Consider the following 27,260-nt stretch of genomic DNA (forward strand, 5'->3'; position numbering starts at 1 on the left):
GACGCCAAAGTGCCATTGAACGTCTCTTGGCACTGTAATGATATACGGCTGCTTGCGCGTAGAGGGCACTTCCTGGAGATACCGGACTGGTGCCGGGGCGACAGACCTGGGACAATGACAAGCTGGCTTGGGGGGCTCCTCTTTGTCAACACCGGCGGGAATCGCGCCTGGAGAAGCTGATCACAGGAGCGCGGATTGGCGAACGCTATCGTGACTGAGGATAGGTGCGAGGCATGGTGGCTTGAAAATGGTAGAGCGTCACGCCCAGGACAACAGGCCCCTCCTGGCAGCAGGGTCCAGAGGGGACGATGGACGATCAATTGATTGCAGGAATCGAGGATTCGGAGAGGCAACGGGTTGGTGTTACCATTGACATGTCGTTGCCCCCCCCCGGACGACCGTGCTCATGCATGCGTGGTGAGTTGGCAAAACGCTTGACACTGTCGAGGTCAAGAAGCCATGGCCCATCTGCGCCAACGACCGAAACAAGCCTGGAGTCCCAGGAACCCCCAACGGCCGTTAACTGTAATGAATCGTTACTGTGCAGTTATGTCTCGTTTGCTGGGAAACTCGGTTGCTCGACCAGCGAGCGAGGGACGAGCAGCTCGAGCGGCATCCTCCATCGTTCATGAGATGCTTGGCGAACTGACCAGGGCCGGCACGGGAGTTCCTGAGACATGTTTTTGGGATTAGAGGAACGGAGGTGAACCCCTGCATTGTGCACCATGGCGAACACACTTCGTACTCGTTATCCGAGCCGCCTATCTCCTTTCGTAAGCAATATCTGCAGATATTGGCGAGGCGTGAACAGAGGGGCAAATGGCGAAGGCTTCGGCGGATTCTGCAAAGCATGACATCGACGCAGCGTGAGACGGGTGGACTTCAACCGAACGATGTGGATTTGATGACGACGCGACAGTCGCTGCAGAGAACGCAGTGAAGCGTGAGGCTTGCAATTGGGAATGAACGATAGGCTGGGCAGCCCCAACGAGGAGGAGAGACTACATCTGAGGATTCTTTTCTTCCTGTCACCCAGGTGCTGTTTGACGCGGGGCAGCAAATCGAACTTTGTAGCCGGGCGTATGCAGCGGGACTGGACGCAATGCAAGACTTCGCTGGGTAAAAGGCTGGAGGAGCTGGATGGGGTTGCCTTGTAGTGTAGTGTAGCGTTGAAATCACGACTACCACTTCACTTATGAGGTACGCTATGTTATAAACATCAATGAAAAGTTTCATCAACCCAGTGTTGGAAATTTACCTGTAATTTTTTATTTTGACCAATGAAATGCCATAAAATAAACATTACAAAAGCTGCGATTAATAACGCGTACCACTAGACAATAACCGCCGCCCCTCTTCACAACCCCAACCCGTGCCCCTTGGCGCGGGAGGAGAATCTGGGGACTGCGCGACACCAGCCGCGGACACCTGCGCAATCTAAAAGAATGGCGGTGAGGACAGGCCTAGTCAAGGGATGTTTTGCTTTCGTTTCCAAGACAAGGCTGTCCGCCGCGCTCTACTAAAGCTATCTTTTTTTAAACCTCAAACCCCGCATTTAAAATGTCCACATGATGATTGCAAGAATTTTTGACCAGAACATGAATCGAATCGCACCGGAATTCGGAGGGTGATATGATGATGAACGGCACATCTTTATCACACTGGTAGGCTTTGGAGGACTATGTATATATAGATGTGCATCAAGCCGCAAAACTGCCCCTTGTTACTCTTCCGCCCTGTGACGCCTCAGAGAGCAACATCGAGCTACTTCACGACGGTGACAAAACACCGTGTTACAACCGAAGGAAATTCGCATTGAGGCTAGACAAATATATGTTATTCATATCTGCCCAACGCCTTCCCTACCAAAAATGTAATCCCATTATCAAACGTTGGGGACAGAGTAGCGAGGGGCCACGCAGCACTGTAACGGTGACACCCGTAGAGGTTCACATCACATGATTTGTATTCACAGCTCTGTCAATGGCAACAATCAAGCCAAGAGACTCCAACGATACCTGGAAGCTTTCTCCAAATGGAAAGCCAGTCCTTGAAAGACTCTGTACTTGGAGCTCATCTCCAGGACGCTTCCGTTGAGACTCACTCATAGCTGCCAACGGTTTGTGAGATTCGAAACGCTGTTGCGCTGCAAAGATCAAATGCGTTCCCAATGACCACAAAGCACAGTGCAAACCACCTGCTCGCCTTGAACTTATTCAGAACGTTTCCGTGCCCCGTATCCATCGCAGTTTCATTCCACCAAACCCTTGACTTCATCCATCACCCTGACCCGAAACTCCAGCAGCGTTTTCGTCGACGAATGCGCCGATCGCGGTTTCGAATGACAAAACCCGCAAATCGCTCAAAATCCGTCTTTCGCCTCAAAGTACTCCCTGCACGCCATCGCCGCTTCGAACGGGATCACAAAAACCGGATGCACCTCCTCAACCACATCCTCCTCATCCCACACCTTGTCTCCCTCAAACAGCCCGTCCCCTTTCCAATGGAATGGCGCACCAAAAGAGCCCTTACCGACGTCCCCCGTCATCTTTTCATCAAACTTGTAGTTGTGCTGTGCGGCACTCAAACCTGCCAAGTTATAGCAGGTGTGATACGCATCAGGTCTCATGCCGGGCTTGTCTCGCAATCCACCCTTCTCGTCCTGCGCGGCGGAAAGAATGTACCGACCCAGTGCGGAGCGGTTCCAGAGGTTCTTGTCCACGGCGGCTTCGACGAGGGGCCAACAACCGCCGATCCAGTGCGAATAGCAGCCATCGACGAGCTTGTTTGTACGGCCGGCGTAGCCGCCTTCCGGTGCGCCCTGCCGGTATGAGAGCCACCGTATGAGGGCCGGCATGTCGAGGTATTTGTTCATTGTTTCTCGAGGCGGGCCCATGATGGCCAGGCAGCCTAGACCGCAGAAGGTGTAGGCGCCGTGTGCTTCGCAACCCGGGGAGGCGGATATGCCGCCTTCGTAGGTTTGGCATCGAGAGATCCATTCATCCAGCTTGTCCAAGAAGGTCGTCATGCCTTGGGCACGTGCTGGAGCATCTGGGGGGAGATCGAGAGGGAGGTTGAGGAGGGAAAGAGCGACAAGGACGCAGAATGCACCTCTTATGTCTTCTTCTCCGCCCACTGCCATGGTGAAGCCACCGTCGGCTTGCTTCATGCGGCCGAGATAGTGCCACAAGGTTCGTCGGTTGATGGATTCGTATGCCGCGCTGCTCCCCGCCATGGCGAGACTCAGGATTGCGGCATACGTGGGAGCAAGGTGTGGAAGATGTCCGAAGCCGCCGCCATAGCCACCTTCTGGGTGCTGGACATCAGTAAGAGTGTCGATGATTCTGAGAGATGTTAGTGCCGATTCAGGTGGTGATACGATTTGGAGCTCGACTAATGTAAGTCCCCGTACTTACTTTTGCTGGTAGTCTGATATGTCATGGCCCAACACCGTCAGTCCTGCCAGACACCAATACACTTGCCAGGGTCGCGCAGCGTCAAGGGTAGTATACGCAGCAGGTTTGTCCCCCAACCCTTGGATCAAGAACTTGACATGCTTCTCCCGCTGTAGCTTTGGTATACCAAAACTGTTAAGAGGGAAATTACTGGGGTTGCCTTCCAAGTAAGGTAGGATCTTGTCCAAGGTTTGCTGTTGAGCCCGCGAGGTCTCAGTTTGCAGATCGTCAAAGATGGGCATCATCCTGTTCACATAGACGATGTTATCGGCTTCGGAAGGTATAGCGGGCCCCAGGTCCTCGTAATCCGCGTTAGAATCAGAAGTGTAGAGCTCCTCGTCCGACAGCTCTTGGATGCGATTCGAGTCGAGACGCAGTTCCTCCAAGCGCGTGCGAGCGACCTCGTCATCGCTCTTTGCGGCCATGGTGTTTATAGTTCTGTGTTATGGGGTTGTCGTACCGATTGGACAAACAAGGGACTGTGAGATGAAATCCGCTAGTATTGTTCTCTTGTTAGGCGGGCTCCAATTCGGAAAGGTGAATGACTGCTTAGCTAGCGGGGTCACGGAGATCCCCTGCTATTATTGTTCCATTAGATCTTGTGGAATCCATGCGGCAATTAAGAATGTATGTCTCTTGCTCCCATGGCCTGACTTATGTTGATATGTTTTGCGATTCAAGCCCTCGAGGTGAGGTGGGACGACTGTACAGAACTACTTCCTAAATGGGGATAGATGTGGCACAGCCTTGGCAGCCGAGGCTTGACTCCATTCGCTCCATTCTATCTGAGAAGCTCATCCCACTCCACATCAACTGCACTCGATCCTTACGCAACAGTGGCCTTCCAGTCTGCAACAATCGCCTCTCTGGACTCCACAACCCAGCCCTCAGTCCGATGGCCTCACGCCTGCCATTCCCGCCAGCTCCTCCCCGAACGTTTTGCCCGCGACCGTCAATGGCTTGCTCTCCTGCAGCACAAACAGCATCCGCGTCCACTCAGTCTTGCTATGATTGATCCACTGATGCATAGTCCCTCGCTGTATCGCAACATCACCCCTCCTCATGATGCGCTTTTCGCCGCTGTCCAACAACAACTCGACCTCGCCCTCAAGAACCGCGCCGTAGTCCAAGCTCACAGTCCTGTGCATCGTGCAAGCTGTATTGGGAGGAATATCCACATGCCGAAGAACGGTACCTCCTGATACCACCAAGCCTGGTGCATTATTCAAGTACTTCTCATAGACATTCAGGTCCTCGTCGTTGTCCATGCTGACGGGGAAACCCTTTGTGGCGTAGCTGAGGGCGAAGGCGATGCCGTCTTCATTGGGTTTCATCTTGCTTTCCTCGTCGAACTTGTTGCTGAAGACCGCCTCGCCTTGATCATTGTGGGCCGTGATATACCGGTGGATCTTGGGAAGTGCGCCGGTGTGCGCCATTGTGGTTTATGGAGGAGATGCGACGTGCAAGAGCGCGGATTGGACTCGTTGAGCTGAACTTTGAGCGAGACTGAGACTCCTGACAACACTCCTTGTCGAGGAGAAACCGATAGATCTGCGTGCTGTGGGTAGCAGTTGAGGCGAACTTTGCGGACCGGAGTGTTCAGTCGTATAACAAGTGCTTGTTGGCGATGTCAATACGTTACACAAGCATGCACAATGCGGGGTTCGGTGATCCGGCTTCGGAAGCTTCACTGGAGAGCCATTGCTGCTTATTTCACAATATGTAAACGACAGTCCAGCCACACTAGTTGTGTTGTACTGCCCGGAGCATTGCCGCGAAAGTGCCCCTGATGCATCTTGTCAAGATGCGCAGGCAGTCCTCGAATCAGAAGATACTGAGCAGATCACTTCGAAACTGGGGAAATGATTGATATGGAACCCATTTGAAAGGCTCCACATGTGGGAAGGAGCCACTGTGGGGTCAAACTGCACTGCCCTGTTCAATAATGATACCGACAGTTTTCTGTACACTGTCGAAGTTCTCGCAACGTAGGCAGGCTATTTTGGGCTACAGTCAAAGTAGCGAGATGGCAACACCCAAAGATTCAAGACGACCGCCTCCTTTTCCGTCTATGACTGTTGGCGGTCGGTGGGGATTTCGAGACAACATGGCATTGAACTCTACATGTAGAAAACGCACTCAGCAATGGGATACGGAAGCTTAATCTGGGATTATCGACATCATATAGTCGAGTACTGATGTCAAAGAATGGCAGGTTCACTGCCCTTTTTGACTCGTCGACTCCGTTTATTTTCACCTTCGTAGTGTTAGGTCTCTTGTAGATTTATCTGGCTACGGAAAATGTGCACACGACACGGGAGAGAAGATATGTCCAAAAGGGGAAACTACTATAAACGTGAGTCTGAAAGCGCAATGAATTACTTCCCATTCGCCTCAGACCATTTTGAAAGCTTGCACTGCTGTCAGTTGAGCGGGTAGACCGCCTGGCTCCCACACAGATCAAATGTTTAAGCTTGCACACGAGCTGCCCAGCATGCAACTGTGCGTTGATTCCACCTTTGTTTTATTTTCCTCCCTTCACAAGAAGCAAAAACTCATCTCCTACTAAACAAACAGTCTATCGAAGCTACTTCAACAGGTACCCCAGCATTTAGCCTCGATGTTAACAAAAATCTTCCAAATCCGAACCGGTGAAGACTCCGTACGACACAGCTCTCCGCCTCACACCCCTATTCTTCACCGCACTCACCAGCGATGAATAGATGTCGAGGGAAACATGCGATCCTCGAGATGCGTCCCAAGGTTCAATGTTCTTTCACCATCTTCGATGACGTGCAGCACCTTCCCTAATGCGCCGCCAGGAGGAACAAAAAACGGACCGAAACGGCAAGCCCGACTCCCACAAATTGACGACACCGTATGTTCTGCTCTCCTGCATTCTCGCAGCATTTGCCACTCCACTCTTCTCGTTTCTGCATATACGCATATACAGGATTTGTTCTGGGGTTTGGGGGGTATTTGAGATGGGGGGTGTGGGAGTGTGTCGGTGTGCAGGCATCGCGGTGCTTACCGCCATCTGGGTAGGTTACAGATGGGTCGGTGAGTAACCGTCATGGCAGCTATTCCTTCTGTGTTTTTACGTCTTTCTTAGATCACAGCCGCCGTTTTTCTCGTCCTTTCGCATCATCTGTACATCTTCACGTGTCTCCTCGTCTCTGCGCTTCTCTGCACCCCCTTTGAGGCTCTTCAATTGGACTTCCCTTTCTTCTGTCTACTTTCATCTACTAGTGTCTCCAAGGCATACTACTATGCATGGTATGCACTCAGGGCTCCTTCCTGTGCGACGGTAACGAGACGATGATAGGACGACGCTGGCGAGAAACATACCATCAGGCGTATGCCGGTAGCCGAGAAAGCTGACACCCGAGGATTACTGGACGACCGTGGAATGTGTGACTGAGGTTCTCGGCGAGGCCGATTACGTGCGGAGGCTCACGACCTGCTTCAAGAGATATGCAAGGACGAAGGCAAGGAGTCCTGGGAGCACGAGCGAAGCACGACGAGTGCATGGCAGGATAGACGCACAGCGGCAACAATTGCAACAGGCAAGAATGTGGGACGGTTCGGGCTCAGGGTCTGGTGTTTTCCGTCAGTGTTGGTGGGCAAAGTACAAAGCGGCGAGATGCAAGATCAGGGATGAAGGGGCTCGACGAAACGCTCGCCTATGACGAGAATGCGACGCAAGGCAGGTTCGGCGTGCCATCTGTGGTGCGTGTGCTGTACTACGCAAGACTGCGCTGATGTGTGCATGCAGCGGACCTGAGGGGGCAAGTGGAGGCGACATAGCGTGGGAGTGAGCGTGCCTACACGAGGAGATGCTGCAGTACAAGATCATGGTTGTGCGTGGGAAAAGTGAAGAGGCACAGAGCTTTTCCAGCTCGAGCATCCCTTCTACACAGGACTGTGTATGTTGTAGGTCATGACTAACTGGTGCATAGGGGCGCCTCTCGCGGATGGATGAGACTCGAAGAGCAGGGTGTTTTATGTCCGTCAGCAGTCAATTGTGGTACATACCGGCGAAACTCCCTGGTCCTGGCCAGTGTGGTATCTGGCATGCAGCCATATGTCATGGTTCTATGGCGTATGTATATTCAGGTGGGCTTACAAGTTGGCTTACAGGTTACGCTGGCAGCATGGCAACGAGGACGACCAGCAACCTGTCCCAAGGCGGCGAGGACAGAGGTCCAGCAGAGAGAGGGGAACACAGCGACGCTTCCTCGGGCGGACTCGAGGCTTGCACCAAGGCAGGATATGCGAGCATCGTCCTGTTCTTTGATGGCTGCTCTGGTCAAGAGGGAGCTGAGGCGGGATGGATGAGGGGTCCAGGGCTTATCGGGGCTATCGATTGCGGGGACGGAGAATCGATAGGCTGCGAGACGACGAAAACTACTGGACGAGCTCGGCAGGGAGGCATCGAGGCTGGGGTGCAGGTGAAAGAAGAGGTTGTTGGGCATGTCCTTTTTTGGAGCCTTCTGTTCATCCCGACCCGTGGACGTTCGAGATGCTCAAAGGGGGAGAAGAGTGGAGCACGCCAGTGTGCCACCCAGCCGCGGCGGAAGAGGGCTGCTCCGTTGAAGGGGTCGCGTCGCTCTCATGAGGGAGAAGGGCTCTCCTCAGTCGCCTTCACTGAGAGTTGACCATCTGGTGTGGTCATGTATTGTGTTGGTGTTGAGGCCACCACTACTCTCGACAAGTGTGTCTCCTGTCGTTGGAGTAACAGTATATAGAGCACGACCCCACGTCGACTCCCAGATCTCCCCCGCTCCACCACCATCAACCTCGCCCATCACAACCTCTCTTCCCGCCCACCACGAGCAGCACCACGGGGCAGCCAACCGCGACGCCAGCCGCGGGCGCACAAAGGCTCTCTCCAATCCGTCCATCAATCAATCCTGCGCATCCCCGCTGCAGCTGTTCCTCTGCACCTCTCGGCATTGCCCTCTCTGGCCTAGCGGTCCCGTGCCTCTTGACCGCCAGTTGCTCGCTCCTCCTACGCACGGCCCCTTTAGTGGTGCTGGCTGCCCGCCCACTGCCCGCCCACTGCCCGCCCACTCCCTCTCACCCGTCGTCGCTCGTCGACTCTTCCGTTCCTCGATCAGTCCCACGAGTCCTCTCCATCACACCGCCGCTGTGCCGGCCCCTTGAGCGCTCACCACCGAGCGCTGACAACCACCAGAGTCCCATCACGAGAACCTCCTCCACCATGGATCCCCCTCTCGACAACTTCGACTCCTTGTACGCCTACGACGCGGCCTACGACCCCAACCGCCAGCACACCTATCTGCTCAACGCCCAGCACCACCAGACCTGGCCCTTGCCAGTCTCAGCGTCTCTCCCAATGTCTCAGCAGAATGGCCAGCACCAGGAGCAGCACCAGCAACAACACCAGGACCAGCGACGCGTCAACACCATTGCCGCTTCCGCTGCCCCCAACGGGCTCCCATCGACCTCCACCGCTGTCGCGCCCTTACAAACGTCGGGCCTCGCATTTCCCTCGACTATGACAATGAACCCGATGCTGGCGGACTGGATCGGCATCTCATCAAACGCCTTTTCGCAGCAAGCATACAACACCGACCTGACCTCGTCAATGGACCCTGTCAGCTTCGCCGCCTACGGGAACCAATTGCAAACGTCCCCCGTCGACTTCGCCGTAAACACATCCCAGGGCATGATGACATCTCTGCCGCTGGAGTCTGCACCGCAGTTTAGCATGATGCCCTCGACTTCGATGGGCCTATCGCAGATGGCCGCAATGGCCTCGCAACCGCCCTTTCAGATGGCCGACTTCCAACAAGAACTCGCAAATTTCGCAAACACGCACGATTACACCGCCGCCGCAAACGCCAGCGTGAGCTCCGGCTCACCGACCGAACAGTTCCTCGAAGTGAGGTCACTATCCAGCAGCGACGGGAGCTGGATTGATGTTGGGCCACACCGCAATTCCCACGATTTCTCCGACCAGATCATCTTCAACCCAGGCCAGGCCCTACACATCCGCACAAACTCAGACTCTTCCCAACAATCCGACGTCCCTCGCTCGGCTGGATCCTTCAGTAGCTTTGAAGAGATTCAATTCCCATTGCACTCCCCACAGTCGGAAGCCGAAAACAGCTTGGAAATGGTACCTTCCCATTCGCACAGTCACTCGGACTGCACTTCTCACTCTCACTCTCACTCCCATTCTCACTCTCAGCCCCTCAATGTCGCTCCGAACGGACTGCCCATGACCGATCCGGCCTTCGCACATTACATCTCTCCCACCCAGTCAGTCAGTCCTCCGGTTGCTCGCGCTGAGCCCGTCGCGATCAAGCAGACAGCATCCAGCTCGGCCTCCCCTACATCCTCCGGAGGCAGCTCACCGCCATCACGCCGCCGCAAGAGCCCGGTTGGGGCGAAACCCGCAAAGACCATCGTGAAGAAGCCAGCCCACTCGACCAAGAAGGACCACATGGGCGAGAAGCGCGTCGGCAAGCGGACCGGTCCTCTGCGTCCGGACCAGCGCCAGCAGGCCCACGAGATCCGCAAGTTGCGTGCTTGCTTGCGATGCAAGTTCCTCAAGAAGACGTGCGACAAGGGTGACCCGTGCGGCGGATGCCAGCCCTCTCACGCCCGCCTCTGGCAAGTGCCTTGCACCCGTATCGACATCAAGGACATTGCCTACTTCATGAAGGACTGGAAGGCGGATTACGAGCGCCATGTCAGCCTGGGCTTCTCCGTCGGCAACATCAAGGGTTTCTCGCCGCATGAGCGTATGATCTACATCACCCATGGATACGGTCACTACCTTCCCATCATGGCACGAGAGGTCTATGTCCGTGACGAGAAGTGCTTCGGCGTTGACTGGATCGAGACATTGCACGGCGTCCATCAGTTCGAGATCAACACGGCCAAGTTGTCTGCGGGCATGGAAGGCATCTCCCACCAGGTTCTTTCCGACTATCTCGACCGCCATGTGGATGGTGGCTTTGAGCGCTTCGTGGACGAGTACTTTGAGGGTACTTACTTCGTCACCGAGGTATTGAAGACGGCCTATCGCTTCTATTGCCGCGAGAAGCTTCCTGTCCTCCGCAAGGCGCTGAAGCTCGTCATTGCCTACAACCTCACTCTGCACGTCACCATGGTGGAAGGCCTTCCCGAGGATGAGCGTAACCTAGGAAGGGTGGAGGATGAGAAGTCCAAGTTCTGCGGCAAGACCGTCGCTCCTGTCATGATCAACTTCCAGGTCAAGTGTGCGTTAGCTGACATGTGGCGTGAGCTGCAGAAGGATGTGCTCGAGGAGCTGTCTGCGCTCTACTCCTCCGTCTACAGCGGCGACAAGCTGAAGAACTGGCCGACCATCTTCATGCTCGCTGCCATCCTCCTCGCCGTCTGGGAGCTCATCCAGTTTGACTGCTCCTACCGGGTCCCCGACCAGCAGGCTGTCAACAAGTTCCTCAGCGACATGGAGGGTACGCCAGTCGGTGTCATTGTCGGTTTGTTTTCGGCCATTTCTCAGAAGCTCCCTGCATTTACTGAGTGGGACACGCGGAAACACCACCACCTCCTCAACTCCAATCCAGCGGTGTGCGATGCCATGACCGAAGTCCGTGCGCACGTTACCAAATATGGTAAGACTATTATATATGTCCCAGTGGCTTAGACCGGCACTAATCCTGCATACCAGAGTCCTACCTGAGGACCCGGAGCGATTGCAAGTTTGACCGTTCCGACTTCGACTGCTTGTCGAACAAGTTCCTGTCGAAGCTGGTCATTCGGGCTAACTAAAGTCTTCCTGTCATTTTCATTCGACACGACTGCATTTTCACCCTTCCTCCCTTCATCACCACCTCATCACCGGCCCCAACATCACCTTACCCTGTCACGGACTGACGACATATGGGTTACGTCTTTGCGGACTAAGACAACATTTCACGGCTGACGATTTAAAAGCATGATGACGCTTGTGTCTTTTTGGATATATGCTCCTCACTTAGATTCCCCGGCATCACGATATGCCATGTTTACGGCCTCCTCCGGATTCTTTCTGCCCAACTACCAGACACTCTCTACGATCATGCTCAACTTCCTTTTTATGACGGAATGGCTCCTTGCTTTATGCTCACGATGGCCACGGAGACACGGCCACGATTTGATTTTTTGATCCTCTTCTGCTCTTTTCACTTCTACAGGCGTGGACGCGAGTCCTGCATACCGGATCCTCGCATCATGACGATTCCGGCACTTTCCTGGATACATCGTGCTTTTGGCTGCGCAGATGACACGTCGCATCTTCTCTTTGGACAGATGTTGACTGTACTTCTATGCAACTCTTTGCAGCGATGCTTTTTGCCTCCTTGTCTTTTTTCTTTCTCCTCTTCCCACGATTGTGTTTTAGCGGCATAGCGAGCAACTCAGTATCATCAATTACACTATTACCACGGCAACACCGGCTCTGCGTCTTGGGATATGGGGATTGCTGGCTGCAGTTGGCAGTTGGGAAACCTGGTTCCTCCTCCGTCCCTTCAGGTGGGAGGGATGGGTGGGCGATCCTTGCTTTGGAAGGATCTTTCTGGGATATCGCCGAGATTTCCTGGAGATACGACAACATCTATTCTTGACATTTATCCCTCCTTGGGACATCTGGAGCCGAACATGGTCTTTGCGGATTTTTTTGGCATACTCGCAGTGGATCTTTGGGGCTGGATGACATGCGTTTGGTGGTTTTGCTAAGCTTTCTTTACTCCTTTCTTGCCATTTATTATGCCCTCTACGTGATTTGATTTCCCTTTTTGCCTTTATGACCTTGGAGAAGGAGGGAGGGAGGGAGGGAGGGATGGAGGGAGGGATGGAGGGAGATAGGGACTGGGACTGGGACTGGGACTACGAATGGGAGTGCAGCTTGCGAATGTTTTGGGTTGTGTATCTATGTAGCTAGTCGTCCTTTCTTGCGCGTGAGGTAGACGGTAGACGGCGAGCAAATGCGAAGGGGTTTGGGTAAGTGATGGCGAGCTTGGGATTCGGATTAGTGACGCAAGCAAAATATTTACTGGATATATCTGAATGGCTGCCCCTTCTTGTGTTGCGTTTTCCTGATGCCGTGTGGCGTGATGGGATGTGATGGATATCAGTCTATTTGGTATTTAGTACCTCTGTACCTGCCTGCATCGACTTGTGGCAACCCCATCCATATACATAGACAGCCTCTCTCTCTCTCTCTATTCATTCCCCCCTAATTCTGAGACCGCCCCGGTACCACAAACCCCTGAATCTCCTTTGGCCTATACGGCTCCTCGAGGAACCTCGCATCCTCATCACTCAATTTCCACCTCACATTCCTCACCGCCTCATCAATCCTACTCTTACTCCCCAGGCCGATAATCGGACACACGCCCTTCTTCACGCACCACGCCGTGGCGACGCAGGCCATGCTGACGCCGTGTTTGTTCGCCAGTTGCTCGACGCGCGAGATGATTTCCTTGTCCGTGGCGTCGTCCCGGCTGTGGACGAGGTGCGCGAGGAAAGCGTCTGTGGAGGCGCGTTTCGTGGAGCGGTCGGACCAGGGGCGCGCGAGGGCGCCGCGGGCGATGGGGGACCAGGGGATGAGGCCTACGCCTGTGTGGTTGCAGTAGGGTATCTGCCGGGATGTTAGTGGAGGTAGTGGTACCTACGGAGTACACGATGGGGGAGGAGGGGGTTAGTAAATAGCAGAGAGGGAAATCTGCCTCCTTCCACCAAGCGGAAAGAAACGAGAGGAAAGGGAGGGAAAGGGAAGGAAAGAAAGGAAAAAGAACCCACCATCTCCCTCTCCTCCTCCCGATACAGCAAATTGTAATAATTCTGCATGCTAATAAACTTATGCCACCCCTTCCTCTCCGCGATATCCTGCATCATCTGGAACTCCCAGCACGCCATGCTGCTCGCGCCGATATACCTTACTTTCCCGCTCTCGACCACGTCGTTCAAGGCGCGCATGATCTCCTCCATGGGCGTGTCGCGATCCAGTCGGTGGATCTGCAGGACGTCAATGTAGGTGCCGAGGCGCTCGACGCTCGCGTCGACGGCGTCGAGGATGTGCTTGCGGCTGAGCCCCACGCGGTTGACGAGGGCGCCGTCGTTGGTGGATGAGGCGGCGATGGACGTGCCCACGGCGGATTCTTCGACGCCGAAGAAGCATTTGCTCAGGATGACGACGTTGGAGCGAGGGATGTTGTATTTCTTCAGGGCTTTGCCGATGAGGCGCTCCGAGCGGCCGTGCGAGTAGATGTCGGCCTGGAGTTGAGGCGGTCAGTACTGATGATTATACACCTCTATTATTACAGAGAATGCAGTGAAAGATGTGAGGAGTGAATAGGAAGGGAATCAATCATACCGTATCCCACGTATTGATACCCATCTTGTACGCGTGCTCCAGCAACGGGAGCGCTTCCTCCTCGTCCAGCACCCAGGGCTGCCACTCGCTGCTGCCGTAGCTCATGGCGCCCAGAATGACGCGCGAGACTTTGAGGCCCGACTTGCCTAGGCTACATGAGTTCAGCAAGAATAAATCTTTGTTACTCTCAATTGCCAACCTACTTGACATATTCCATCTTGTGCTCTTGCTCTGCCATGTTGACGATGTCTTCTTCTTCTTCTCAATCGTGTGGATATTGACGGGGGCGAATTGAGCTGTTGATGGAGAAGGATCCGCGCTTTAATATCGTCTCCGTTGCTGGAAACATCTCGATTCCAGGAAGCCAGCGTCGGAGGAAAGGGATATAACGCCGTGTCTTACTTCAGATTCCATTCCTCTTGTGGATATTCGAATTGAGTATGGGTGGAGCTCTATTGCGGGGTTACGTCTAAAGTCCGCATCATTTTGTCCGTGCCGTCAGAGGCGGGGTACCTGGCGATGTATTTAGAAACACCATGCCCCATGGCTCAAGACGACCACCACTCCGCACTCCGGGTTAGCACACAATGTCGCAAAACATACTCTGTAGTCACAGCGCAAATGGAGAACTGACGTGAGATCTGAACAGCACAGTGGCATGCTCAATTCCATTGAATCACCCCTTTCGGGGGTCGACTAGATAGTGATATCAAAACCCATTGCAGGTGACCTGCCCGTTATGCCCAAATCCATCTAAACGCCATGTCGAAAGAAGAATACCGCACCCATGAATCCGCTACTGGCCGCCACGCAGACGGAGCACCAGGTGGAGCGTCGACTCCTTCTGGATGTTGTAGTCGGACAGTGTCCGGCCGTCCTCGAGCTGCTTGCCGGCGAAGATGAGACGCTGCTGGTCCGGAGGGATACCTTCCTTATCTGCACGTTATGTTAGTGAAGCCCTTGTCACCCATCGAATTCGCGCCGTACCTTGAATCTTCGACTTGACGTTGTCGATTGTGTCGGAGCTTTCCACTTCCAGTGTGATGGTCTTTCCAGTGAGCGTCTTCACGAAGATCTGCATACCACCACGGAGACGGAGGACGAGATGCAGCGTGGATTCCTTCTGGATGTTGTAATCCGACAGTGTCCGGCCGTCCTCGAGTTGCTTGCCGGCGAAGATGAGACGTTGCTGATCCGGGGGAATGCCCTCCTTATCCTGGATCTTCGACTTCACGTTATCGATGGTATCTGAGCTCTCCACCTCTAATGTGATGGTCTTGCCGGTAAGGGTCTTGACGAAGATCTGCATACCACCGCGAAGGCGCAGGACGAGATGCAGAGTGGATTCCTTCTGAATGTTGTAGTCCGAGAGAGTGCGACCGTCCTCAAGTTGCTTTCCAGCGAAGATCAAGCGCTGCTGGTCCGGAGGGATGCCCTCCTTGTCCTGGATCTTCGACTTGACATTGTCGATGGTATCCGAGCTCTCCACCTCGAGGGTGATGGTCTTGCCAGTGAGCGTCTTGACGAAGATTTGCATGCCACCACGGAGGCGCAGCACCAAGTGGAGGGTCGACTCCTTCTGGATATTGTAGTCGGAGAGAGTGCGGCCATCCTCGAGCTGCTTGCCTGCGAAAATCAGGCGCTGCTGGTCTGGCGGAATGCCCTCCTTGTCTGAAAGCTGTCAGCGGCCTGAATAACGGGGTGGCGAGGGAGGAGTCAGAAACATACCCTGAATCTTGGACTTGACATTGTCGATGGTGTCGCTAGACTCCACCTCAAGGGTGATGGTCTTGCCCGTCAACGTCTTGACGAAGATCTGCATGGTGGCGGTGGTTGTTTTGATGTGTCGTGTAGATAGCGGGCGCTGGGCTGCGAGACAGCGTTGGTGTGGATGGGTAGAGAGATGGGGGGTAGTTGTGAGGGAAGTGGGAATGGGAGGTAAAGGAAGGAGGAGGAGGCAACAGGGCGGGCGAGGGGCTTAAGTAGGCAGGCGAGGGCGGCAAGCGGAGTGAGGCTGTGACCGGCTGGGAGTGTCAAAGGTGCGGTGGAAGGCGTGTGACATAAGCGGCCCGTGCCCGCGATGAATCAGGGAAGGAACGTTCGAGCCACTTCGAACAGGGCAGCAATCGCAGAGGCAACAGTACGAGCTCTGTTATAGTATTAATAACGCAGCACCATTCTGACAAATTTGACTTGTGAAATGGCGATGAATTTGCGTCTCCCATCTGCCATTGTTTGCAGTTCATACACAGTCCACTTGAGAGTCCACTCAGACTAATGCCCCCGCCTTCGGCATCGATGGATCGTTATCGTAACGCTCAGGCCAGCATTTCCCTTATCGGAAGACATTCCCTGCCACCAGCCCCTCTGGGTGTTCACCAGCCTCAAGACAGGAGAGAAGCATGGTGTTGATGTCCCATCAAATGATTCTGTAATTGAAAATCAAGCAAACACCAAAGTTTAGCCTCGGATGCACATTCTATGACTTTGTGATTACAAGAGCGAGCACAACGCATCTCGGCATCTCGGCAGAATGTCCTCCATCTAGCCCATCTATGCAACCCGCAGATCGAGCCTCCAGTAATTCGCCCTCGTGCAAACATCACAATGATCAAAAGCCGTTTTTCAAAAACCAGCCCATCTTGCTTTCTCAGCCATGACCTTGATGTGAAAACTCTCTCCAAATGGAGACGCCACAACTTATCCACGGCAAAGGCCAGTGTCACTGCTCGGCCATCGGTGACTCATCGCCATCAACCCGCTGTCGCCACACTCCACGCAAGTACTTGTACATCTGCATGCATGTGAATGTGTGCATCACGTGTATGCGGTTGACTTACCTAATCTGCGACGGCTCTGCCATGGTGCTGCCGTCCATCTGTGCACTGTTGTTCGATAAGCAGCATTGATAGCAACCTGAGTGATGGAAAATGTGACAAGCCGTGTTAGCAACTGTTTCAAGTTTCATTCTCTGTTACGAATAGCACAGGGGTAGCCGAAATCGATAGCTGCAGCTACGGTACAATCCAGCAAATTTGGCAGTATGCACTTCTGATTCCCTCGGGTTGTAAACATCCCAACAATCCCCATCAATCAAATAAACCCAAACCCCTCATTCCCCTCCCGAATCGCCATATCCAGCTTCTCCTTCAACTCCTCCTTGCTCTTGTACGCCGGCAGCTCCAGCCGGCCGATGCACGTCCTGCTTATCGGCAGCCTGTCCGGATACGGACTGTAGGCGATTTCAAACACCACTGCATCCATCCCAGTCATCGGCACCCGTTCAAATGCCGTCACGAACTTGAATAGCCTCCGCCGGTCCTCCATATCGTATCCTTCGACAATGGACCAAAAGTCTTGCACAGTAGGATGCCCGCTGTCGAACGTCTTATCGTTGTATATCGTGATGCGTTTGAGCTTCTCCACGTCAACGTTCTCCTCCCCTTCCACATACTGTTTGAGAATCTTCGGCGTAAGCAATCTGAGAGCCTTGGGATGGAGGCAAGTGCGGAAGCCGCGTCGAAACGCCGAGAGTTGCGGCGCTACGGATTTGGCAGTCAGCCAGAAGATGTAGTCTTTCACAAACTGTCGCCTGTTCTCGTACGTGACAAGTGGGATCTCCTCGTTCGATTCTGTGGAGAGCGGCTGCCGCCACGCGGGACTGCTGAGTGGTGGTAGAGCTTTGCCTTCAGGCCACATTTTCCCCCAGATCCCCTCTTGACCCTCGGCACGTTCAGAGTCGCAGTCAGCAGGCCACAGTTTGCCGCGGGCTGGCCAGGAATGTTTGCCTTCAGAGAATGCCTTCATGTCCACTTCGACATGTTCGCCGTAGGCGCGGAATGGGAAGCAGTAGTGAAGCTCAGCAGAGGCCACCTGACTCGGAGTAAAGGAGAGCAGTTGTGTAAACGATCTAGCCTGACCAGGCCAGCCGTCCTCAATGAAGCGAGGGTCATCCGGATAAGGCGATATGGACGAACTTTCGATGAGTAAATTATGATAAAATGCCAGTGGGAAGGTAAAAGGGAGGGGTATGCCATTATAGACGGCAAGTGAAAGAATAAGACCCAGTAATTCGAATTTCCAAGCTGGCTGGCGGGATGCCGGTTGGAAGTACAAAGGGTCATTTGTGAACATGCCTGCACCATGATTAACTCTTATTCCGAGAGAATGGAAATGAGACACTCACCCTCAGCAGGCTGAAAAGCTGCCCTCAGCACTGTGTTGAAGAACTCAGGCGTCACACCACCGGTATCTAAGGCTAATTCGCCGACGAAGGCCGTCTTCAGTGGCTTCAAAAACAAGCGCTTCTCATATCCTCGCAACTGGGCGAAAGTGGCCTCCAGGATGTTATGGCGTGGGACATGCAACACCAGAGACTTCTGGAGGGTAACCTCGAGCGACCGCGTGGCCCAATCGTCCCGTCGAGCACCAAAGCTTTCCATTCTGTCTTTCAGATCCCTCGTCTCCTTTCGACGCGCAAAATCGCGGTCCATCAAAGTGGCATTTAGCAGTCGAAAATATCTGACGCGTGTTTTCTCTCCAAACACGAAAGGATAATCGAACAGATGAACGGTATCCGGTTGCAGGGAATCTTCGTGTTCCAAAAAGTCGGCAGCCTCCTGGACAGGATCGATACCTGCTTCCAGCTCAGGGATTTCAAACCAATCTTGGTCGTACTCCAACTGGTCAACATGGGTGTACAGCCCTTTGACCAGTTGGAGCAAGACACCAAGTTTCGTCCATCTCTGAACTGTCCCTTTGCCATCCCAGTCTTTGATCGCATTGGCCCAGAGGAGGTCAAAGGCATGGGGTATAAGACACTCTTCCTCAATCCACTCCCTTGAGTGCTTGATGTTAATCATGTCTGCCTCCACTAATTTATCGATAACAATCTCCATCAATTGACCTTGTTTGAGCTTGCTGGAGAGCCTATATTCATAGAACGTGCGCGCGCCAATCCCACGAAGCAACCGATCGGCCAAGCGTGACGCCGCCTCACGTTCCCAATGGTATTCTGATATCCTTGTCGAGGTTGGATGCTCATTACGGCCACGTAGTGCCCAAGCCCTCATCGCACCGAAACAGAGGAAGATAACGTGAGCGGCTTCTTTTTCACTGGGATATGCCGGATCCGCACAATGTAGATCTGGATCTGAGTTTTGCGATGGAACCGGGGGTGATCTGAACAAGGGCTCCAAAGTACTCCAGAGACACGTGAATACAATTCTAGGCGACCTGTCGGCATAGAGCGCCTTCATCGTGGTTCCGTTTCGCAAACCCAGCACGAAGTCAGGGAACATATCTAGATCAAGCTGTGAGCCATCGGCGGATTGTTCAATGGGGCCCTCAGCGTAGAGTGAGCGGTAGATAGCTTCCGTATCGAAGAGATTCTGACCCAAAGACTTCGGATCTTTTCGTCCACGGCGTTGTTGCACGTCGATCTCCAGGTTGTCGGACGGGCGTTCAAGGGCATGCGGACAGAGGCCTTGAGTAGGACTATCCAGACTTGTGAGATAGTAAGCCAATGCACGAGCAGTAAGTTCCGTCGGAGGTCGAAAGGGCTTCATTGACGAGCGCTCGTTGTAGGTCCTGCATGTCGGTGTTGTGCACTTAGGATTCTTGCAGCCGAACAAGATTTGTGATAAATAGCTAGCTCAATGTCAGCCTTGGACGAGAAGAACTGCATACTGATGCGCACTGCTTTAACACCCGCTGCCACTGTACTGGCGTTTGGCCATTGGAGCCGTCTCCAGTTGTCGTGGGCGGCATGTCGATTGCTATGCTTTCTGCCGCAAACGAGTGAGGCGGGTAGAAATGCTCCAACAGCGGACGACGATTCGAATCAATTATAGCTGGTTGTTCGAATCAGACGTACGGAGTATAGGGTCTGCTGTAGGACTTGTCACGGCGGGACCCATGGCAACTCGCGGTTCCCCTTTTCCGCAATCATGTTCGGAGCGGATGAATGTAGCTACGCAATGGAGCAGGGGGGACTATCGCCACAGCAGACTGGAGGCTCCATCAGTTGTACCAAAGAGGGATTGCGAACTGCAAAGGCGAGGTTCATCAATGTTCAGGTTGACATTCTTCAAGAAGCGCACGTGAGATCTCATGGATGCGCACAGACCATGGATATAAGGGTCCGCTCTTGGCGCTCAACGTCACAGCGCCATCCCCGCGGTTCCGCCGCACAAGGTGGATTGATAATATTTGCCGCTCTCTTCTCCAAGTGGTGTCCTCCCTCTTCCGCTTGCCCTGGAGATTTGCGATTCATACATAAATACTCCATTCCGTACACGTAGGATCTTGGTCGCATAAAGAAGCCGCTACACGCGTGCCTTCGCATCCTGGAAACTAACGTTTGGTGCCAACATTAAATTCCCACCTGGACCCCGCGCCTATAAACGACTGTTTTGATATCTCCGCCACAAACAATCGCAGACCTCGCAGACCTCTGCTCACATATCCGTCGTTCTCCAGAATAAGCTACTATGGCTTCGACAGCGCCCGCCCAGGCCAATATTCAGGCCACTCACCCCTTCACTTGCAACACATGCCAGGTTGCTTTCCGTTCTAGCGAGCTCCAACGAGCGCACATGCAGACAGATTGGCAGTGAGTAGGCACGGTTCCAGTTCACTATCGCTTGCCACTGACTTCACCTGCAGCCGTTATAACCTCAAGCGCCGTGTTGCCTCCCTCCCGCCTCTCTCGTCGGAGATTTTTACTGAAAAAGTCCTCGCAAACAAGGCAACCGCTGCCGCAACTGCCGCAAAAGCCTCCTTTGAGAAGGCTTGTACAGCATGTCAAAAGACATATTATAGCGAAAATGCCTACAACAACCACTTGAACAGTTCAAAACACAAGAGCAATGCGGCGAGAGCCAGCAGGGCTGGACAAAACGATGACGCGGCGTCGGTCACAGGTTCTGTTTTGAGCTCTGCATTCTCACTTGGCGAGCCCATGGCAGAAAATGACGCTGATAGCATTGATACTGAGGCGGAGAAAGAATTCATTGAGGTAGTAGATAGTATGAAGAAGTCCACCCTGGAGGATGGAACAGAATCACCGGTACCTGGACGACCTGGACGACCGCACCATTCCGGTACTGCGGATCGGCCCGAGAACCCTCTCTCCAGGACTGCGAGCAGCACCTCTACTGCTGTTCGTGAGGCCGATCCGCTCCTGGACTGTCTGTTTTGCAATTACCGCTCGCCGAACTTCAACCTCAATTTGAACCACATGGGCCGTTTCCACGGAACGTTCATCCCAGAGAAAGATTACCTCGTCGAGCCCGAGAATCTGATTAAGTATCTGCACGAGAAGATCCACGTGAAACACCAGTGTTTGAAATGCCATAAGGAGGTACATACGGCTGCGGGCATTCAGACGCACATGCGCGACCGTGGCCACTGCATGATTGCGTTCGAATCGGACGAGGAACTGGTCGAAGTTGGGCAATTCTACGATTTCCGGAGCTCTTATCCTGACGCCGAGGATTTTGACGCCATGGAGCAAGAGGCAGAGGACTCTGACGATTCCACCTCGACGGCTGCCGGAGGGGTCAGATTGGGAGCGCGGCGCAAGTCTGTCACGATTGAAGGAGGCGACGAGGGAGAGGATGATGGCTGGGAGACGGACAGCACTGTGTCTAGCGTACCCACTGACGAGATCACGGCTCTACCAATCGATGACCGCACTCACCGATACAAGCTCCTATCGCAGTCTCGCCATCACTCCCACAAGGATCCTCGACCACACCGCAGCGCAGATGGATTCCACTCTCACGCACATCCTACACCGGTTGCCGTCTATCATGACGAGTACGAGTTGCATCTGCCTTCTGGTCGAACAGCGGGCCATCGCTCCCTCAACAAATACTACCGCCAGAATCTGCGAAATTACCCCGGCGTTGCGGAGCGGATGGAGAAGGCGAACCAGCGTATGATTGCAGGAGCGACCTCAGATTCCGAAGGCGACGTGGACATGGACCAGGAACGTGTAGGCCGCGGTCGCCAACTGGTGTCTCGCGCAAATGGCGGTCTTGGTATGATTGGTGCTAGTGACGCAAAGAAGGCCGAAGTGCGAGCCGTGGAGAAGCGAGAGCAGAGGAAGGCAGAGCGTGCACGGAACAGGTATCAAGCCGGTAATGAAAAGAGGGCCAACTTCCAAAAGCATTTCAGGGTGTGTCATTTACGCGTGATTGATATTTCGTTGCCACTAACGTATCGTTTAGGACCATCTTCTTCAGTGATCTCTCTTCGATTCAAAGAATTATGGGACGGATTATGTCTTTTCTGGATGGATTACGCATTTTACGAAATCATGGCGGGCATGGAAGGGGGTGCTTGCATTACAGCGGGTGAGTCACCAAGGACGGGATCGTACAGCAGGCCAAGACAGTACCTGGCCGGGTTTGGCGTAGTCAAGATATTGCTCACGGGAGTAGAACGAAATATGAACACTCCTTGTCCATTTGTCGACGGGCATGATAGCTACTCCTGCTTCTATCTACTCATCCAATCGCAGTGATCGTCAGCCATAGGGTATCTATCCGAATCCCACCATCACTATATGTCCCAAGACATAGCTTCTACTTGCTCAGGCATCTCCTTTCCCTACAACTTCCCTCCTTTCTTCTCTCCCTTCGGTCTCAAAATACTCTGCTGCGTCATACTAGCCACACACCTCCCCCCCTCATCCCACAACCTCGATTCAGTATAACTCCTCCCCTCAGCCCCCACCGCCGTCCTCAACTCCCTCAAATGCCACCTCTCCAAATCCACGCGATTCGTAAACACCCTCAGCGCAAAATCCAGACTACTCGTCGGCCCCGCATCCTCCAAAAACAGCCCACTAAACGTCAGCGGAGCAAACGCAAGCGCCCCATCCATCATCCACGCCAGCAGAGCCGTGTTCTCCACCTGGTTGGGCAACGGGTCCCGGGCGCGCAGCCAATCCGCCGTCGACTTCTCCGTCAGGGGCAGCGTGTCCTGCGTCGTGGGGAGATGTTTCGCGATGCCGGAGAGTTTCTGGGCGAAGATGCCTTCGGGGCATTGGCGGGTGTCGAAGAGGCGTTTCAGGACGGCGAAAGCGGTATTGAGGGCTTCGACGTGCTTGGGTTGCACTCTGCCGGATGCGACGAGTTGCTTGTTGTACGTATCTGCGTCGGGGAGGTTGGAGTGGTGGGTGTAGGTCCTGCTGGGTGGGGCGGAGTAGGTGAGTAGGGAGGCGGGTTCGGCGACTTGGAAGTCGGCGAGGGCGACGAGGCAGTTCCTTGTGCTCCCATCGTCTTGTTGTTGGGATACTTGTACGAGGCGCGTTGCGAAGGTTCGGGTTTGCCGGATGGTGGTTACCGAGGTGAGGAGGGGGTGGTTGTTGTTTGCTGGGCCGAGATAGTTTCCAGTGAAGGAGTAGAGGTGGTATTCTGGTTGCGTCTCGGAAGGGGTGAGGAGCGTCAAGGCGGCGGCTTTGTAGGCGGCGGCCAGGGCGAAGCCGCCGTAGGCGATGGGGCGGGCGTTGCCCATGGCTCTTGGGGGGTGGATGGTGGTGAAGGTTGTGGGGGAGAGGGATTTGAAGGCGAGCATTTCGGCCCAGGGAGGGAGAGATTCCGCCATTGTGGTATTGATGTGGTGATGGTAGCTTTAATGGGAGGGTTTTGCCTTCAACTATCTCTTTCAATTCACGGCGACGGGAGTGTTTTCTTCCAATTCCTTGCCGTAGTGAATGTTGCCCGCTGATACTGACTGCCCAAGCAAGTCGTGATGAAGACTCTCACGTTCGAAAGTTGACAAGGCCTGCGAAAGAAGGAACCCTAGAAATGGACCAACGAAAGACTGGAACAGGCAGACATTCAAACTGTGACTGAGAGTTTACTTCACGGTTGAGGCATCGCGACGTTGGATATACCTCGGACGACTAAACAGCCGCTTTGGTGTTGGAATTTTTACCTCGGCCTGGGAGTGGTGAATCCGCCATCACGTGTTGCATTGCCTTTTCCAAGATAGACCCAGGTAAATGCTCTTCCATCTGCAGTGTGACGGTCCTCTTTGGCCATGATAGAGTGGAGAGCGGTAGTATGGGGGTTCGAACGGTGAGACGCCACGACTGTAGAGGAAAGCAAGGGCGTGGATCTGCGGTACCAACAGGTGGACGACAAAATGGTTCAGGTACACGGAATCAGACCTACACGATATTTCGACTGAACCTCCATAACGGACGTGTTCTGAAGCAAAGCTTTGACTTTGCCCTGTCTGAGTAATTCCCATCCAGATTCCACTGTGCGAGGAGTTCTGCATCTGTACGGTGATCCTGAGAGGCAACGCTGCTTCCTGGATGCACTCGAAATACGGGCTCTTTGTATTTTGCATCCTAGATTTTATGAAGGGGGATACCAAAAATAATGATGAACCGCCCTGGGCCCTAGACAGTTTTGTAGTAATCTTGTGTTGTCCGTGATCCGGCGTACTACTCGTCCGGCGCATAACATGCTCTACTTCCGTAGTGGATGCTGCAAAAACGAAGGGATAATTACTGGGAAGAATGACAATGAAGGGCAAGATCACCTTTCACCGAATATCGGAATGGTTTACGTCTGTACGCCCAGCTGCTATCAACGGTATCCCAATTGTTAGGTCGGCCCGGTGAAACGGGCACCTCAGCTTCATGCTACAACGCCGCAGCGGGGAAATGACGTCCGTGGTCAGCTGAAGATGCCCGTCGGCCATTTGAATTTGGGGCTAATAGTGATGATGAGAGCTATATCGCCCAGATAACGCCCACAGCCAGGAAAGCTGATGGGCGCCTCGTGGAGCATCGTGACGGTGCTGGGGGGTTTCAACTTTTCAAACATGGCAGTGCTGGCGCCTGTCAGACATTCCAGCGTCGGCGTTGGAATGAGGGGCGTTGGGCGTCCAGAGGCGTCGCAGTGATGGTGATGGAGATGTGATGAGACGAGATGACATATACCACTTCCGGAAATTGAGGGGTTCGGGGTTCCGAATTCCATAGATCCCCAGCCACGACTCAGCCACTACGACGCATCATCCCGCGTTTAGCGTGAGTGACGCCCGGGAACCAACCAGGCCTGGATGCAACTCCGCCATTGCTCGAATGAAGCGCCATGGATGGCTCATAAACACGAGACTCTGTCGTCACATTCCCTTTGTTCGAGACTTCTTAAGTTCAGTTCTGGCCCTTCACTTTCTTACCTTCTCTCTGTCAAAATTCCATTTTCCATAGGTAGCATGAAGACAGTAATACCACTTCTTACCGCGTCCACATTCACCTGTCTGGCCAGTGGTAGACCTCCCTTATCCTTCAGTATGACATGCCTACTGACGTTGCCAGCGTCTGCCAGCATAGGAAGGCCAGAGATTAGTGCGCTCGAGAAACGTGCAACTCCTCAAGCTCCCAATGGCTACGCGCCAGCTCCCGTCGACTGCCCTTCAATACGGCCCAGCATTCGATCAGCCGCCGAACTTTCGCCCAACGAGCAGGAATGGTTACAGAGGAGGAGAGCGAATACCATCGAGCCCATGCGCGACCTGCTGGGGCGCTTGAACATAACAGGCTTCAATGCGCAGCAATTTATCGACAACAATCGCAATAATGCCTCCGCGCTACCAAACATCGCCATTGCTTTCTCGGGAGGAGGCTATAGGGCCATGACGAACGGAGCTGGTGCTCTCGCTGCTTTCGATAGCCGAACATCCAATTCGACGAGTGCCGGGCAGATTGGCGGATTGCTGCAGGCGGCAACTTACGTTGCCGGCTTGTCCGGCGGCGGCTGGCTCGTCGGAAGTATATACTCTAACAATTTCACATCAGTGCAGAACATCCTTAACGAGGGCGAAAACGCCGTGGTCTGGCAGCTCGGAAACACCATCCTCGAAGGCCCCCAGCAGAGCCGTGTGCGGATACGCAATACAGTCGATTACTGGACAAACCTCTATGACACTGTCACAGCTAAGAGTGATGCTGGTTTCGAAACCTCCCTGACAGACTACTGGGGCCGGGCTCTGTCGTTCCAGCTTGTGAACGCTACGAACGGGGGACCAGGTGAGCTCTTCACAGGCTGATATGGGAACTTTGGACTCACAAAGCCAGCATACACATTTTCGTCCATCCAGGATGACGAGGATTTCAAGAACGCAAATGCTCCGATGCCTATTCTTGTCGCGGACGAACGTGCACCTGGAGAAGTGATCATCTCTCTGAATAGCACCGATTTCGAGTTCAACCCCTGGGAAATGGGCTCATTCGATCCTACGCTCTTCGGCTTCGCCCCGCTGCGTTATATTGGGTCAAACTTCACCGCTGGCCGACTTCCTGATAATGAGCGCTGCGTGCGAGGCATGGACAACGCAGGCTTCGTGATGGGCACCAGTTCTTCTCTGTTCAATCAGTTTATCCTTAATGTGGACTCGGTGAATGTCTCCCAGTTGATCAAGAACGCAGTAACGGGGCTCTTGGAGGGGATAGGAGAGGCGAACAACGACATTGCTGACTATACGCCTAATCCGTTCTACCACTACAACAATGGTACCAACCCCAGCGCGCCGTCGAAGCGGCTTACGCTCGTGGACGGAGGATCAGATCTACAGAATATCCCCCTCAATCCTCTTATCCAGCCTATCCGCAAGGTCGACGTCATATTTGCGATCGATTCCTCTGCCGATACTCTTCCACCTCGTACAGGTGCACAGAATTGGCCGAATGGTACCTCTCTGGTGGCCACTTACCAACGTTCAACCATGAACAGTACCATGCAGAACGGAACTGCTTTCCCAGCCATCCCAGATACGAACACATTCGTCAATTTGGGACTCAACAATCGTCCTACCTTCTTCGGATGTTCTGCGCAAAACCTAAGTGGCCCGGCTCCTCTCATCGTCTATCTGCCAAACGCACCTTATACGTATAATTCCAATACCTCCACGTTCCAGATGCAGTATAACAACACTGAACGCAACGCTATGATCTTGAACGGATATAATGCAGCCACGCAGGGAAACAGCTCACTCGATGCCAATTGGCCGCAATGCGTAGGCTGTGCGATCCTCTCTCGCAGCTTCGACCGAACCGGCCAGACCGTTCCGGATGTCTGCAAAGAATGCTTTGACCGTTATTGCTGGAATGGGACCATCGCTTCCAATGAGCCACCTCCGTACTGGCCTCAGATGAAATTGAAGGCTACGAAGGTCACTGGCAGCGGCGCTAAACAATTTCTTCCGAATGTGTTCGCTCTCATGCTTGCTTCGATGGCGTCTTCATTCTTTTTGCTCTAACCATAATTTGGATACCCTGTTGTTATCTTGAGACTAGCTGTTTGTTGGGAAGGTCGATTTCAGATACCATTCGTTGTATATTAGGATCAGATAAATTCCATCACCATTGTGATATTCCAGCTCAGTAAGATCTATGGGGGAACCTT

General features: G+C 53.7%; 11 protein-coding genes across 11 annotated transcripts; 4 read left to right on the forward strand and 7 right to left on the reverse strand.

Moving 5' to 3' along the window:
- Nucleotides 1–1,942: 1,942 nt before the first annotated feature.
- EI97DRAFT_317390 (CaaX farnesyltransferase beta subunit Ram1) lies at nt 1,943–4,162 on the reverse strand. Its single transcript, XM_033794662.1, has 2 exons — nt 3,417–4,162; nt 1,943–3,344 (listed from the first exon to the last, which is right to left on the reverse strand). The coding sequence occupies exons 1-2, from the start codon at nt 3,878–3,880 to the stop codon at nt 2,363–2,365; spliced, it is 1,446 nt and encodes a 481-aa protein (XP_033654216.1). The 5' UTR covers nt 3,881–4,162; the 3' UTR covers nt 1,943–2,362.
- Nucleotides 4,163–4,342: 180 nt separating this feature from the next.
- EI97DRAFT_376407 (uncharacterized protein) lies at nt 4,343–4,891 on the reverse strand (the record flags this gene model as incomplete). The annotated part of the gene is made up of 1 exon (XM_033795553.1): nt 4,343–4,891. The coding sequence occupies one exon, from the start codon at nt 4,889–4,891 to the stop codon at nt 4,343–4,345; it is 549 nt and encodes a 182-aa protein (XP_033654217.1).
- Nucleotides 4,892–7,207: 2,316 nt separating this feature from the next.
- Nucleotides 7,208–8,181, forward strand: EI97DRAFT_318159 (uncharacterized protein). The gene has a single exon (XM_033794665.1). It carries the CDS (start codon nt 7,430–7,432, stop codon nt 8,111–8,113), a length of 684 nt encoding a protein of 227 aa, XP_033654218.1. The 5' UTR covers nt 7,208–7,429; the 3' UTR covers nt 8,114–8,181.
- Nucleotides 8,182–8,396: 215 nt separating this feature from the next.
- Nucleotides 8,397–11,488, forward strand: EI97DRAFT_317464 (uncharacterized protein). The gene is made up of 3 exons (XM_033794663.1): nt 8,397–11,086; nt 11,143–11,358; nt 11,409–11,488. The coding sequence occupies exons 1-2, from the start codon at nt 8,680–8,682 to the stop codon at nt 11,241–11,243; spliced, it is 2,508 nt and encodes an 835-aa protein (XP_033654219.1). The 5' UTR covers nt 8,397–8,679; the 3' UTR covers nt 11,244–11,358; nt 11,409–11,488.
- A 1,056-nt stretch (nt 11,489–12,544) lies between these two features.
- On the reverse strand, nt 12,545–14,319 carry EI97DRAFT_432929 (Aldo/keto reductase). Its single transcript, XM_033798275.1, has 4 exons — nt 14,031–14,319; nt 13,828–13,978; nt 13,254–13,727; nt 12,545–13,092 (listed from the first exon to the last, which is right to left on the reverse strand). Exons 1-4 carry the CDS (start codon nt 14,063–14,065, stop codon nt 12,688–12,690), a joined length of 1,065 nt encoding a protein of 354 aa, XP_033654220.1. The 5' UTR covers nt 14,066–14,319; the 3' UTR covers nt 12,545–12,687.
- Nucleotides 14,320–14,623: 304 nt separating this feature from the next.
- EI97DRAFT_466829 (polyubiquitin) lies at nt 14,624–16,049 on the reverse strand (the record flags this gene model as incomplete). Its single annotated transcript, XM_033801554.1, has 3 exons — nt 15,556–16,049; nt 14,815–15,498; nt 14,624–14,763 (listed from the first exon to the last, which is right to left on the reverse strand). Exons 1-3 carry the CDS (start codon nt 15,647–15,649, stop codon nt 14,624–14,626), a joined length of 918 nt encoding a protein of 305 aa, XP_033654221.1. The 5' UTR covers nt 15,650–16,049.
- A 747-nt stretch (nt 16,050–16,796) lies between these two features.
- EI97DRAFT_466830 (uncharacterized protein) lies at nt 16,797–19,915 on the reverse strand. The gene is made up of 3 exons (XM_033801555.1): nt 19,526–19,915; nt 18,014–19,476; nt 16,797–17,963 (listed from the first exon to the last, which is right to left on the reverse strand). Exons 1-3 carry the CDS (start codon nt 19,594–19,596, stop codon nt 16,921–16,923), a joined length of 2,577 nt encoding a protein of 858 aa, XP_033654222.1. The 5' UTR covers nt 19,597–19,915; the 3' UTR covers nt 16,797–16,920.
- A 97-nt stretch (nt 19,916–20,012) lies between these two features.
- EI97DRAFT_432931 (uncharacterized protein) lies at nt 20,013–22,213 on the forward strand. The gene is made up of 3 exons (XM_033798276.1): nt 20,013–20,440; nt 20,494–22,009; nt 22,062–22,213. The coding sequence occupies exons 1-3, from the start codon at nt 20,319–20,321 to the stop codon at nt 22,077–22,079; spliced, it is 1,656 nt and encodes a 551-aa protein (XP_033654223.1). The 5' UTR covers nt 20,013–20,318; the 3' UTR covers nt 22,080–22,213.
- A 230-nt stretch (nt 22,214–22,443) lies between these two features.
- Nucleotides 22,444–23,412, reverse strand: EI97DRAFT_450013 (Thioesterase/thiol ester dehydrase-isomerase; the record flags this gene model as incomplete). The annotated part of the gene is made up of 1 exon (XM_033800256.1): nt 22,444–23,412. One exon carries the CDS (start codon nt 23,410–23,412, stop codon nt 22,444–22,446), a length of 969 nt encoding a protein of 322 aa, XP_033654224.1.
- Nucleotides 23,413–23,771: 359 nt separating this feature from the next.
- Nucleotides 23,772–24,309, reverse strand: EI97DRAFT_442072 (uncharacterized protein; the record flags this gene model as incomplete). The annotated part of the gene is made up of 2 exons (XM_033799741.1): nt 23,772–23,932; nt 24,015–24,309. The coding sequence occupies 2 exons, from the start codon at nt 24,307–24,309 to the stop codon at nt 23,772–23,774; spliced, it is 456 nt and encodes a 151-aa protein (XP_033654225.1).
- A 607-nt stretch (nt 24,310–24,916) lies between these two features.
- EI97DRAFT_432934 (lysophospholipase) lies at nt 24,917–27,238 on the forward strand. Its single transcript, XM_033798277.1, has 3 exons — nt 24,917–25,126; nt 25,175–25,885; nt 25,934–27,238. Exons 1-3 carry the CDS (start codon nt 25,072–25,074, stop codon nt 27,112–27,114), a joined length of 1,947 nt encoding a protein of 648 aa, XP_033654226.1. The 5' UTR covers nt 24,917–25,071; the 3' UTR covers nt 27,115–27,238.
- The last annotated feature ends 22 nt before the right edge of the window (nt 27,239–27,260 follow it).

This window comes from Westerdykella ornata (assembly GCF_010094085.1).
Source record: "Westerdykella ornata strain CBS 379.55 unplaced genomic scaffold EI97scaffold_9, whole genome shotgun sequence".
Lineage (NCBI taxonomy): Eukaryota > Fungi > Ascomycota > Dothideomycetes > Pleosporales > Sporormiaceae > Westerdykella > Westerdykella ornata.